The sequence below is a fragment of the Danio aesculapii genome, chromosome 4, assembly GCF_903798145.1.
Source record: "Danio aesculapii chromosome 4, fDanAes4.1, whole genome shotgun sequence".
In the NCBI taxonomy this organism is placed as follows: domain Eukaryota; kingdom Metazoa; phylum Chordata; class Actinopteri; order Cypriniformes; family Danionidae; genus Danio; species Danio aesculapii.
The window spans coordinates 50700418-50715784 of NC_079438.1; the positions used below are offsets into that span (position 1 = coordinate 50700418).

At 37.9% G+C, this 15367-nt stretch overlaps 1 protein-coding gene across 1 annotated transcript; it reads left to right on the forward strand.

Annotated features, from left to right (window-relative positions):
* Positions 1–5571: 5571 nt before the first annotated feature.
* Positions 5572–15250, forward strand: LOC130223238 (uncharacterized). Its single transcript, XM_056456001.1, has 2 exons — positions 5572–5740; positions 9689–15250. The coding sequence occupies exon 2, from the start codon at positions 9739–9741 to the stop codon at positions 14389–14391; it is 4653 nt and encodes a 1550-aa protein (XP_056311976.1). The 5' UTR covers positions 5572–5740; positions 9689–9738; the 3' UTR covers positions 14392–15250.
* Positions 15251–15367: the final 117 nt, after the last annotated feature.

The following is a 15367-nucleotide window of genomic DNA, read 5'->3' on the forward strand; positions in this document are numbered from 1 at the left end:
GCGCATGCACAAATTCTCCTTAATATATTACATGTGTTAAACATTAGATGAACGATTTACTGTGGTTCAGTCTTGAGGTCCTGCATGTCTGTGTGTCTCATCAGTTGAAGTGTTTCTGCAGGTTTATAACAGTTTAACCTACATTTACCGGCCAGTAACTCAATGTATTTAGTCATATGGACATGGTCAAGATGACATGCTGCAGTTCAAACCGAACATCAGAATGGGGAAGAAAGTGGATTTAATTGACTTTGAACGTGGCACAGTTGTTGGTGCCAGACAGACTGGTCTGAATATTTCAGAAACTGCTGATCTGCTGGGATTTTCACGCACAACCATCACTAGGGTTTGCAGAGAATGGCCTGAAAAAGAGAACATTTCCAGTGAGCGGCAGTTCTGTGGGTATAAATGCCTTGTTGATGCCAGAGGAAAATGGCCAGACTGGTTTGAGCTGATAGAAAGGCAACAGTAGCTCAAATAACCACTCGTTACAATCAAGGTCTGCAGAAGAGCATCTCTGAACACATACAACCTTGAGGCGGATGGGCTAAAGCACCAGAAGACCACACCGGTTGCCACTTCTGTCAGCTAAGAACAGGAAACTGAGGCTACAATTCATACAGGCTCACCAAAATTGGACAATAGAAGATTGGAGAAACATTGCCTGGTCTGATGAGTCTGAATTTCTGCTGCAACATTCGGATGGTAGAGTCAGAATTTGGCATCAGCAACATGAAAGCATGTATCCATCCTGCCTTGTATTTACGATTTATGCTGGTAGTGGTGGTGTAATGGTGTGAGGGATATTTTCTTGGCACACTTCTGGCCCATTAGTACCAATTGAACATCGTGTCAACGCCGCAGCCTACCTGAGTATTGTTGCTGAACATGTTCATCCCTTTATGACCACAATGTACCCATGTTCTGATGGCTACTTCCAGCAGGATAACACACCATGTCATAAAGCGTGAATCATCTCATCTCTGGTTTCATAAACATGACAATGAGTTCACTGTAATCAAACATTCTCCACAGTTACCAGATCTCAATCCAATAGAGCACCTTTGGTATGTGGTGAAAGGGGAGCTTCGCATCATGGATGTGTAGCTGACAAATCTGCAGCAACTGTGTGATGCTATCATGTCAATATGAACCAAAATCTCTGAGGAATATTTCCAGTATCTTACTGAATCTATGCCATAAAGGATTCAGGCAGTTCTGAAGACAAAAGCGGGTCCAACCCGGTTCTAGTAAGGTGTACCTAATACAGTGACCAGTGAGTGTATGTTCTAATAGTGGTTACATATCTCATGAATGTATAGTGAGTTCATGATACATGTCCCTCTACATGCAGCAGAAATTCTCCTAAAGGAAAAGGTCATATGAGGACTACAGCTAAGCTCTTTGGTTGAGGCAAGCGTCAAATACTGGTCAATGCATAAGAGTCAAAATGCACATTAATAACAGAAATATTAGAATGAGACATACTTAATAATGCACTTAGTCCAATTGTGGATGGTTACATTTCCAAAAGTGCATCACATACTATTTATCAGACCAGAAATTACAGCTCGCATTGATAGGGAATTCATTGTGTCTTGATGAATTTCTGATGAATTTATTACTCTCATTTATATGCTTATTTGAGTGATTTCAGTATTATTATTATGTATCTATCTATTGAATACAACAATGAGAGTAGATGTATGGAAGTAAGATCATAAGGGCACTTGCGTTTTGTTTCATGTGTGACTCATGATCATGCACACCTGCACACTCAGACATGCACCCACGCTCAAGTTGCAATGACTTCCAAAATATGATGACCCTAAAACTGTCCGTGAACTTCAGCTGAAGCTTACAGTTGACAGCTCAAGGTACAGTGAACGAGATATATTGCTGAGCATTGTTTTGCCATGTTTGAAGTAGGAAGGAAAGACCTTAAATGGTCATGGGATGATCCCTAAAAAAACTGTCATTCTATAGGGGGTGGAGAAATTACTCAACTGGCCATGGGTAGGAAGCATCTGGGAGATTGAAAATCCTATTAGTGGAGAAGCTAAAGGAGGTGTGATATGCTGCGGTCGCACTGCACTTTTCTCGTGCGTCAACCCAAGCTCGTGCGTCAAGTTTCGCAGTTCGCTCCACTGGAAAGTTCAAGGTTGGTGAACTCTGACCTGCGAAATTGCATCACTTGACTGCAAGAGACGAATCTAGGATCAAAACATGATCTCTTTGAACAGAATTTTAAATATGAAGCAATCGCTTGCTTTTTTTATGTCTAATCATCTTGTTTAGTCCCGCCCCTTTTCGCAGCGCAGTACGACAGAATTTCGCAAGCTTAAACTTTAATGTGTAAATTTGGGTGGAGTGATAAGACAAAGAAGTGTATTTAAACTGTGTGCGGTAGCTCATCAGACATTCGAACGACCTGTCTCTGTTGTTAATGATGCTGTAACAATAGACTGCTTTTCCTAAAGACTTCGGAGATCTCAGACTTTGTTCTTTTTTGAAAACTTTGACTTAGAAACTTTGAAAATATTTTGCAGATCAGAATCTTTTTTTTCACAACAATATCAGTTTCTGTAATCTCCTTTCATGAAATATTTCAGCATCTTTGTAGATATCAGAGTAAAAAATCATCAATAATTCTTGAACAGTTGTGATGCATTATTATGCACTGTGCTACAACATGCAGCAACAGTAAGAACTGCGGATGGCTTCAGATTTTGCAACCTCTTCGTTGTGGGTTGATGTTGGAAACATCAGCTGATATTTTCTGGCCTGTATTAACATCAGCAGCACTCTCTTTTTCCATCTCTACAGGATGTTGCGGGTTTTTACACCCCAGCGCTTTTATTGCTTTCATTTCTGTCATAATCATGCCCGCAGTGAAAAACACTGATGATCAACCTCTATACATGTACCAATGTTCAATTCAGACCTCAAATTATAGAAGAATTTGAATGACAAAGGTATCTATATTGTAGAGTTTCTTCAGCAGATGCTTTATAATAAAGCTCTGTATTTGGAGAATGGATGAGATGAAACATGTTCATAATAGATAATAGTGTATTTATTCATCAAAGATACACTAAATTCAACAAAATCCTGGAAAGATATAAAATACTAGCTGTTCAGATGTTATTTTTTAGAGAGAATAATGTATTTATTGAACAGAGATGCATTCAGTTGAACTAAATCATGGAAATATATAAAATATTAGCTGTTCAGATGTTATTTTTTTAAGATAATAGTGTATTTATTCATCAAAGATGCACTAAATTCAACAAAATCCTGGAAAGATATAAAATACTAGCTGTTCAGATGTTATTTTTTAGAGAGAATAATGTATTTATTGAACAGAGATGCATTCAGTTGAACTAAATCATGGAAATATATAAAATATTAGCTGTTCAGATGTTATTTTTTTAAGATAATAGTGTATTTATTCAACAAAGATGCACTAAATTCAACAAAATCCTGGAAAGATAAAATACTAGCTGTTCAGATGTTATTTTTAGAGAGCATAATGTATTTATTCAACAGAGATGCATTCAGTTGAACTAAATCATGGAAAGATATAAAATACTAGCTGTTCAGATGTTATTTTTTAGAGAGCATAATGTATTTATTCAACAGAGATGCATTCAGTTGAACTAAATCATGGAAATATATAAAATATTAGCTGTTCAGATGTTATTTTTTTAAGATAATAGTGTATTTATTCAACAAAGATGCACTAAATTCAACAAAATCCTGGAAAGATAAAATACTAGCTGTTCAGATGTTATTTTTAGAGAGCATAATGTATTTATTCAACAGAGATGCATTCAGTTGAACTAAATCATGGAAAGATATAAAATACTAGCTGTTCAGATGTTATTTTTTAGAGAGCATAATGTATTTATTCAACAGAGATGCATTCAGTTGAACTAAATCATGGAAATATATAAAATATTAGCTGTTCAGATGTTATTTTTTTAAGATAATAGTGTATTTATTCAACAAAAATGCACTAAATTCAACAAAATCATGAAAAGATATACAATACATTACACAAAAAGATTGTCAAAGCAGCTGAACATAGAAGTTGTAGTAAATTGAAAGTGTGTCAGTCCAGTTTCAAGTTCAGTTCAGTTCAGTTCAGTGTGGTTTAAACCTGCATGTGTACCAAAACTGAGTGTGTGAACAATGGTGCAAGATGTAAATGCATAGTCAGAGCCTTGAATGCCTGCATCTAGAAGATCTCTGTATAGTCTTTAATAATGTTTTTCACCATAACAAGATAAGTAACTTCTACTAAACACATGACTTAAAAATAATAATAATCTGAATACTGCGTGCTTAAAAATAAGGAATAATTGTGTGTAGGATGATGTGAACTTGAATACAAGTGAGACGAGTGAGTGGATGATAAAAGAGACATTTCTATGATTTTAATAGGCGATGCAGTGGCGCAGTAGGTAGTGCTGTCGCCTCACAGCAAGAAGGTCGCTGGTTCGAGCCTCGGCTGGGTCAGTTGGTGTTTCTGTGTGGAGTTTACATGTTCTTCCTGCGTTCGTGTGGGTTTCCTCCGGGTGCTCCGGTTTCCCCCACAGTCCAAAGACATGCAGTGAATTGGGTAAGCTAAATTATCTGTAGTGTGTGAATGAGTGTGTGTGGATGTTTCCCAGAGATGGGTTCCAGCTGGAAGGACATCCGCTGTGTAAAAATGTGCTGGATAAGTTGGTGGTTCATTCCGCTGTGGCGACCCCGGATTAATAAAGGGACTAAGCCGAAAAGAAAATGAATGAATTTTAATAATCATTAATCATAAGAAGTAATTATAACGCATAATTTAAGACACCAAATGCAGTCAAATAATTCAGGCGAGCAAATAAAGCAGTTAATAACCATTTCAGATCAAACAAATCATGCATATAAAAGTGCATAAAAACCCAATAATAGTTTGATAATCTGAGTCTTGCTAAGTTTATGCAGGTTTCTGAGATCTCTTCCAGATCATAAGTGTCAAGCAGAAGATAAGCATCCCTCTTTTTACACTGTACCAAAAGTATCTATGTGCTGAAAGGCATGTGTCAAGTACAGCACATATAGCAACCTTAAAACTAAATGAAGTTGCTGATTCTAAATAAATGATAATGCAGATGAACAATACAACAGTTTTGGTAGACGTCTCGCTCATGCCCATAAAATTCTGCTTAATTAGTAACATTAATATTGGAATATGTATTGAGTCACAGTCAATATGAAATTTAAGAAAATATAAACATTTTTATACACTAGAGGGATTCCCAAAACTCCCTTAGACATCTGTGAATGTTGTAAAAAAAAAGATTAGTATTTATGCAAACAATGTTTATTTTCCACTGTGCCTGTTTTCTCATAATTGCTGCTCTTTCAGAAGCTATTACAATGGGAAGCAATATGAAAGCAAGCACTCGCGAGGACATTTGCATACAGTAGTTTTGCATTAGAAGGCGCTAAGTGATGGGCGGGGTCAAGACAGCCCCCTTTTCTTGTCACTGGCTGGTATATCAGCACATGTGTTTGTGTTGGAGCCTCAGACTGACCGAAGGAGAATGAAAAGAAGGGGACTCCGCTCTGCAAAGACAACTCGTATGGATGTTTTGCATGGAGATAAAGGGAATTTATCCTGGATTCTTGAATGGATTAAATCTGTGTTTTGAACGGGATAGTTTGGAGACCCATAGCGGTCGGAGATGCACTGTAAATTGTAAGTACTTGTGTTAATATTTGGCTAACGGTACTTTTGTGAATTTGTCAATATCATTAAATCAATAGGCAACTGTTTAAATCGCTTTGCAAATTTTAAACAACATTTTTAAATGTCTCATATGTTTCTATCCGTCTTTTTAAACCATCTGCATGTTGTTTTTGATGCACTGCAAACATTTATAATCGTTGAGCGTTTTGCACAAGCTTACGCACACATTGCACTTGGAACTAGTATAACATGTCGTGTATATATGAAGCTTTTTATGTGCTTCTAGTACTTCATTAGATCTCTAAAAGTAAATAGTGGGGGGAATGCTACTTGAGATAACATAGCCTTATCTCCACTGTTTACAAGATATCGAGTCGCATAAGAAGATGCATTAAATGTATCGGGTCACGAGAAACGTTCATGCATTTCTGCAGCCATCTCATGTTTTCATTGGCTTTTAATCGATTGTTTATAGTTTATAGACAAACGAGTCAGAAAGGAATCACTACTTTGAGTCGGTTCCTTTGATCAACCTGATGAACGCGATTCAGTTTGAATGATTCGGATAGTCCATTCACGCGCTGAATTGTTTGGGGAGGACCCGCTATTTGATTTCAACAGTGAATGGAAAGAGTAGCCTGCGAACTGTACATCGTACATGTTAAATTACTATATTATTGTATTTCTCCTAAGGAAACTGCAAACAAATGAATGACGGAACGCATTGTATTTAGGTAGCCCTTAACCCAGCCAATAGAATACACGATAATCGCATTTGTTGGAAACGCCCATTCTAAACAATAGCTATATAAAACTAGATGTGAAAACAGAATTATTGCCAAAATACAGGGTTTATCGGTCTTTGTCAGTCACGTGCGTTTGTTTGTGTGACGTCACACCTGCGCCATTTTTGAGGTATCTTCTCCCGAGACAACTTGAGAGACACGTAATAACGCAAGAGAGATACATGCCAAAAAAGGTCAAGCTGGAGAGGTACAAGAAGATCGACAGTACACGGGACCACAATAAACTAAACTAAGATGCCAGGGATCGTCATTTTGATAAACTGTCTTATATTCAGGATATAGATCCGTTTAAATTAATGCAGACCAACGGAGCGCGCTGCCGCCTACCCATTGCTGACATGTCATACTGTATATCATCAATGTCTTAATATACATTGTTTTAGTTTAAACACCATTAAACCATTAACTATTAGACATGTTTGTATCCAAAGTATTTTACAAATATGAACAATAAATGTAATGAAAGCAATAGAACAAAACATTTAAATACTATTATAATTTTATTTACACTGAGTGCACAGAGAACAACAAAAAACATTCAATAAAATGAATACACCCAAATGTTAAAACATGTTGAACACGAATACAGATATTATGATAAAAGCTGAAAACCTGTAACCACTGACTTCCATTGTATTTGCTGGTTTTCCTACTATGGAGTCAGTGGTTTTAGCCATCGTCATATCATTATTAGTATAAAGAGAAAAAATAACCTCAAAAGGTTTAGAACCACTCGATGGCAAGTAAATAGTAAGTCACTTTAAATTTGTACCAATTTTGTTATTGTGAAGAACAATAAATGAGTTAAGAACAAATTTTAAGTCATCCTCCATTTATTTACATTTCTACAAATCATATTTTTATTCAGGCACTGAGGGAAAATTCATTTCTGGAGGAATGCATCATATTATTTACATAAGACAGGATGAAATATCAGCAAAACACACTCATACACACAGTGAAAGAAACAAAGCTACAAAAACGTGAAGGAATTCGCAAAGACTATCAATTAAGCACACAGTGTATTATACACCTGGGCTTTAACTCTTATTGACAACTACAGCTCTTCTACACTACAGTTGGACATTGGTTTGTTTGTGCACAACAGACAGTTACAATCCTATGCTGTAATGTGACATCTTCACCTTCACAAGGCAGTATCATGTTGATGGGTCAGTGCTTGTTATTAAGATTGTGTTCTTTTACCATTTGGCACTTGAGCATCATTCTTGTCACAAAATCCATCAGACATCCTGTATTCTTCAAGTTCACACAGCAGCTGTCCGTTCTCCTCAAACACGCGGTTTACTTCTACATATCTGTCCATACAGCATTTACACTCAGTTCATCTCGGCTACCTCCTTAGTGTTGTGTGTCTCCTCATCAGTGTCGCTCACCATCTTCAACCTCACGTGTCTGCTTCTCTGCATGTTGTTTGTCCACATCTTCAGCTGACTGCAGTGTTGGTTTTATTTCCTCCTTCTAGTTTGTATTGCAGAGTGTGCGGCGTCTGTCTGTGTAGTATCTGTGTGGCCCAGATGTAGAGATGATGTTAAATGCAGTTCTACCCCCAAAACTAAAGTTTTACGCTGAATTAAAATAAGTATTTGAAGCTCAAGCAATGACAATTGTAAAGTTACTTAAATATTCTTACGCATTTACCTTTGTGAAAATGTGGAGAGCATAAACAGAGATATGCCAGCAAAATATATATTTTGCATCTCAATGCAGCAGGCCAGGGCACCCGATGCACCGCTACAGTCTGTCAATATCCTTTCTTCTGAGTGGGAAATTTAATATATCTGTCGTCGTGATCATTTGTTTACCTTTTCGATCGCGTGATTTGCTATTAACTTACAGCCCTTAACACAACAAGAACGTAACACTGTATTTACTCTGCGAAAGACGCTAAACCCATACAACAACTCACGTTAACTCGGATACAACACAAATGGCGGCTATGTCCTATAATGCAATTCAGTGTTTACGAGGGTGACGTCACCTGACAAAGACCAATTGTCAAATTATTTTCTCATACACAACTCAAACTATCTTAGACACGTGATGTACATGTTGGAAATGTTGTGAATGTTTTTGCCTCCTGACAGTGCATTGTTTACAATGGAAGGATGCAGTGAAAACCGTGCAGAGCCCAAATACTAATTCATTAAGTTGTCCACAGTGCAAGCATTCTCATGTAAAAGGTTTTACCTCGTACGCATTACATCAATACATTGCATTATCATTTAATATTTTATAAGTGCAGATCAGAATTATGTTATTCAATTTTTATATAATTATTTGTTATACTGAACCCATAACCCAAAAAAGTATCACTTTTGCACGCTTATGTTTGTCTATGCATATTAATTCACCTTTAGAACTTTAATTAAGTCCATATATCAAAACTAGTAAGAACACGGCATATATACTGTAAGTAATTAAGGATTTGAAGTGCTTTTATCCTTACTTGTAAGTCACCTTGAATATAAGGGTCTGTTAAATAAATGTAAATTTAGCAGAAACGGGAATGAAAGTAATGCATTTGCATGCCCACCTATTTCATGCTGTATATGGTTAAGACCTTGCCTCATTGTCGCTGCTTAATGCAACGTTGTGGCACATTATATATAATACATTCTTAATACATACTCAGTTTTACAAAATGATTCAAGGCAATTCATTGAAACATCAGGCTTGAGTCTGCGTTCTACTCTCAAACCATACTACTTATGGCTACAATTATTTCTATTTCATATACGCCGCCCACCATTTTTTTTTATTTGGTTTTAAGTTAACTTGCTCTAAGCTTATACATTTAAATGAGCTGACTAGTATTTTTTATCAATGAAATGCATTTAGCATTTATACTTCATTGGTCATGCAAAAACACTTATTGTAATTATTCAAGATATTTATTTTTGCTTGATGATAATTCATAACATTTTTGCCATTGTTCTACTGGATATTTCTGGATCAATGTGTATGTATGTGTATATATATATATATTATGCATGACAGTTTGTTAGTTTCAAATGCATACCTCTGAATGTCAAGCTTAAAACTTCATCAAGTGTTTTCCTTGGATTTATCAATTATTATATGACCTCATTCTGTATTTACATTCATTAACATCCTTTTCTTTATTTAGAACTCTCATGCATAAAGAGCAACGGTAGCAGCCACTGAGGGATTTTCACCATGCAGGGATACATGTGGAATTCAAACCAACATACACCAGCAAGATACCTAGAACGACCTCCACCTCCTTATTCACAACAATTCCCACCTAAGTTCCAAGCTGTCAGGAATGATCAACCCAATGCATTCCAGGCACTGTTCAATCAACCCAATGAGTTCCAGGCACAGTTCAACCAACCAATACCCCAGGCGCAACATTTTGCAACACCGGCAAGATATTCCAATGGACAACAAGAGACTACAAATCAATGGAACGCTTACTCGGACAGTAGTGACCGTTTTGTTCCTGGTTTTCAGTCAAACTCGCGTGGATTTGATCAGGCAAGGCACCCAAACCAAATCCAGCAATTCACAGGCTCCAATATAAAGCCCTATTGCCAATCTGAAAAACCCAACACATATATGTACTATAACCAATACAACACACAATCGAACGCTTCCTGTCCACAGACATACAGAAACACAGACTCTAGTCAAACTCCTATGTATTGGACTTCACAGTCGAACAATGGCAGCTCTGTGGGTAACAACAGGGGTTGGACTAATCATGTTTCCAACAATGGCAACTCTTGTTCAATGAGCAATCCGCAACCATTTCAACCCTACAGAAGGGCTCCTGCTTATTTTCATCATCAGCAGCAGCAACAACAACAACAACAACAACAACAACAACAACAACAACAACAGCAGCAGCAACAGTTCTCTAGACAACAGTCAGACAAATGGCAGACAAAAAAGCATTCAACAAAAGGACACCAACAAAGATCTACTAGTTACAAAAACGTTCAAACCCAGAACCAAAAAGCAAGCATTGACAACTCCTCCAACCCCACGACTGAACCTTCTGGAGCAAATAACAGCATTTCACTGCCCTCCAATAACTTAAACCAAAGTCCTGTTTTCCGGCCAGAGCTGAGGGTCAATCCAGGACCGGATTTATCTGCAACCCAGTCTCAGAGTAATCAAAGTGTTGGCCATCAGTCTCAGGGCACAAACTGTGGGACATCTAATGCTATGCAAACCGCTCAAACGACACAGGCAAATGAAGCCCAGCCTCCGGTTCACCCTAAAATAATTAAGTCGCTCATATATAAATTACTGTGTTCAGATTCCAATAAAGAGGCAAATTTGCAGCAATCAATTGCACATCAAAACACTGGTCCACAGCAGTCTGAGGTTTGTGCAACTGATAGGACTGAGCATAACTCTGTAGAACCGTTTCAACCACCTAATAAAAGAATGAAGCATGGTGTGGATCAGAGAGGCTACTGGGATAAAGATAGAAGTTTGTCCAAAGACAGAACTGATTTAGGCATACAATCAGAAGTACCTAGAACCCTTCAGACCACTATTGATGAGAACAGACTTAAAATAATGAATCAACACAACATTCATTACAGTACAGACCCTGCAGACTGCCTAGAAGCTGTGATTGCACTACAGAGAGCTGCTCAGCAAGGTCACAAGGCTATAGCCATTGTTCCCCCTATTTCCCAGCAGCCCTTAACCAATGCACAGATTGTAGATACCAACCCCAAAAAAACAGATAGTCCACCATTAAAGATTGATTCTGTGTGGTCACTTGGTGACGAGTCTGATGCACATAAACCTATATCTGAATCCCCTTCACATACACCTCAACAAGTTGACAAAAGCATTGAGAATGATACAGAAAGCAGTACAGAAGTGGATACATCTAGTGAAAGCACAGTCGATTGTCAAAATGATGTGCAACAAGGTACCTTTGATTTAAGCAAGCCTTCATTTGACTTGTCCAGTGTGCCAGTGGTTGAGTACAACCTGGGGAAACTGAGGGACTTAGTGAACACTTTAGAGAGGACAGAGTTTTTAGAGCGACTTCCAGAACACTCCGAGTTTGTTTTAGATAGGATCTTGAAAATCTACTGGAATGGAAACATGGACAATATTTGGGAGCCTTTGGAATCTTTGATAAATGAGTCACCACAGTCATTTGAAGGAATTGTGCGGGATGTTGAGTCTGTGGTATTTGAAAGTGTCGAAACTGAAAATCTAAAAAAGCTAGTTAATTGCAGCATTCTCGGGAGTGGGATGTATTCATCATCGGAAGGGTTCAGGTCGTCTTGGTTAAACGTTGATGGACAGCCAGCTGATATTGAAGGGGTACTTTCAGAACCACTGTCAGATGAGATAACAGTGTATAATATAACATCAGAAAACACTGATGTAACTTCACCTGATACAGGTGTGAACTACCTCAAAGACTTGCCTGAAATTTCAACCAGCAAGAAAAGTGTAAAGCTCAACACATGCAATCCAGCAGATCTTTCCACACCCTTGGCAGGAAACAGCAAAGAGACAACAGCCTCAGAAAACAATGGGCATTCATATGTAGTTACAACTCAGAGTAAAATGCAGATGCAAAATGACAGTGATCAAAGCCACACTTTAAATACAAGTAACTCCGTTCTCTCACCATTAGCAGAAAGCTTGACAGTGAAACCTACACTCAATAAAACCGAGGAACTCAGACAAAATCACTCTAAGCAAATGTGTGATAATGTGTCAGTGTCACATTCACTTTCTGACGATGTTTCAGATGGTGTGAAAAGCTCTGAAGAATGTTTTTCTACAAAGACTCTTTGTACTGTAGTGGATACATGTCAGGTACGAGACATTTCTAACAACGAAAATCCAGGCAGAACCGAGGCTCTTAATAGCTCCTCAGAAGCCTGTCCGGTAGAAGATATTTCTGAAGATGAAAATTCTGGAAATACGGATGTTCCTCTTAATACATCAGACACCTGGATTGTAGAAGATATTTCTGAAGATGAAAATTCTGGAAGTAAGGACGTTCCTCTTAATACATCAGACACCTTGATGGTAGAGGATATTTCTGAAGATGAAAATTGTGGGAATAAAAAAGATCCTCCTGATGCCACAGACACCTGGATTGTAGAAGATATTTCTGATGATGATTCTGGAAATAAGAACGTTTCTCTTAAAGCCACAGACACATGGCTGGTAGAGGATATTTCTGAAGACGAAAATTCTGGAAATAAAGAAGTTCCTCCTAATGCCTCAGATGCCTGGATTGTAGAAGATATTTCTGACAACGTAAATTGTGGAACAACAAAGGTTCTTCCTGATGCCTCAGATATCTGGCAGGTGGAAGACATCTCTGATGATGAGAATTCAGGAGAAAAGGAGGTTCCTTCCAATGCCTCAGACATCTGGCTGGTAGAAGACATCTCTGATGATGAGAATTCAGATAAGGACACTCTCAGCGACTCCTCAGACATATGTATTGTGGAGGATGTTTCTAATGATGAAAACTCAAGCGATGATCCCATGTCAATGGAACTCACAGTGCTGTCATTTGAAGATGCTAATACAATTTTCCACCAGATGGAAGATGAACCTGAATGTGCAATCAAATCCAAATCTGACTGCCCAAATCTTGTTGCATGCTCTGATGTGCCTAACCATGAATACTATGAAACAAAGATTTGCTCTCTGTGCTCCACCAAATTTGTGAGCTCAAATTCCACGGATGCAATCAAGTCAAACCATGGTGGTGGTGGTCAGTTATGCCTACAGTGTTGGGAACAGGCACCATTGCTTGAGCTAGAAGATGAGCCTGATATTCTGGGCTCTCCTGCTAAATCGAATGATCAATGTGAAGACAATCTTAAACGCAAGAAGCCAAATGTTGATGCACCTGTGACATGCATTGCAGAGGAAGCATTGATCATACCAAAAAGAGACAGTATTGTAAAATCACTGGGAGAAAATTGTCGTCAACCTCAAGTCAAGAAACCAACAGTTCCTTTACTAGAGGAATGCGCTGAGCTAAAACAAAAGCTAAGTCCACCATCTCCTGAACCTGAATTAAAGAAGTCAACTTTGGGTTTCACTGAGCAGTGCATTGAACTGAAACAAAAACGTTTACCTCCATCTGTTGAATCCGAAGTCAAGAAACCAACTGTTGCTTCAAAAGAGCAATACAATGAACTGATACCCACTCATAGTCTACTATTTCTTGAGCTAGTCAAAAAGCCAGCTATTGCCTTAACAGAGGAATGCATTGCCCTTAAAGGACTGACTGGACCAGGAAGAGACCATGTGGTCAATTCAGAGCTGGGACAAAGACATAGTTTGCCATCTACTTATTTCAATGCTCAGGAGTCAACGCATGCTTCACCAAAGATAAGCATTGCAGAAGAACAAATGACGGTTCAAAAAAGTAACTTCATGGAAACATTACAACTCAAACAAAACAGTAATGAGCCTTGTTTGACTCTCCAGGGGTCGAATACTGCTTCTACAGTACAGCATGGACTTGTGTCACAAAAATTCGGCAGCATTGTGAAAGGAGTCACTAAGACATTCCCCAAAATTGCGAAATCAGCTAAACGGGAGTCGAACAAAACTAAACTAAAGATAAAAATGACATTTCCTAAGCGCAACAAACAACCTTCAACCCCTTCTGTTTCTTCCAAACACAACCCAAATCTGCTAGTCCTAGCACTGTTCCTGATGAGTGTGTGCTTTTCGCTCCAGATATTGTGGTTAAAAAGATCTGTCCTCAAAAGAAAAATCTGCCAGCTGTACCTGCAACAAAGCGCCCTAGTGTTGAGTGCAACAAGATCAACAAACGCCGGCCAGAAATAAAAGACATAAACTCACTGACTCATACAGAAAACAAACGGATGGAGAAAGTGTCCGAAGATTCAAATAAAAGCCCAATCCACAGGTCTGGAAATGAGTTTGAGCTTCATGGCATTCTGACGGTGAATAAAACAAAAGCAACCGTCCCAAAGAAAGTGAGATTTGACTTGTATGGGTCTAAAACAGAAGAGCAGAGCTATGCTAAAGAGCGTCGTTTTTCAGCGCCTGCCACATTAACGGTCTCCGATTCATGCAACGACTATACTGACGTGCTTTCTGCCAAACAAAAAGTTCACAACCTGTGGAGTAGCACATTTATACCACAAAAGAAAAACTTTTATAATAGGTCACAACAAGAGGGAACGCCGCAGAAGAATAAAACACTGAAACATTATGAACACTTAAAGTCAAATATGAGTGCTTTAAAAGACCATTTAACTCAAAGGGCCATGCTCTTGTCTAATGGTGAAGTGCAGTCTAGTCACTTTAGAAAGCCGTTTTCACGGCAAAAGCTGTCAAAAACACTAAGTAGCTAATGTCTGTTGTCCGTATTGTTGCTTTTATTATGTTTACTTAAATATGTTTACAAGTAATAACTGTAACTGAGATGTGCGCCAGTTTTCTGCGAATGATAGTCATAGATGTTTTTTTTTTATTATTATTATTATTGTTACAGAACTCAGATCTTTATTTTTCTACAGCATTATTGTTTGTGACTGATTGCAGTATTGGTTTAGAAATATATTTTTAATAATAGTTTTTTTTTACTATTTTAAGTATTTTCAAATGTCATTGCAAGATGTAAAATATACATTTGTGTTTGAATAAGGTGATAATTTTCAGGAAAATTGTGCGACAATAAATCTTGTAATATTGTACTTGTCTTTTGGGGTTCTTTATTACATAAGCTCTCTCTTTTAAACGTTCTCTTTATTATACATACATATACAGTTGAAATTGGTGTTATTAGCCCCCCTTT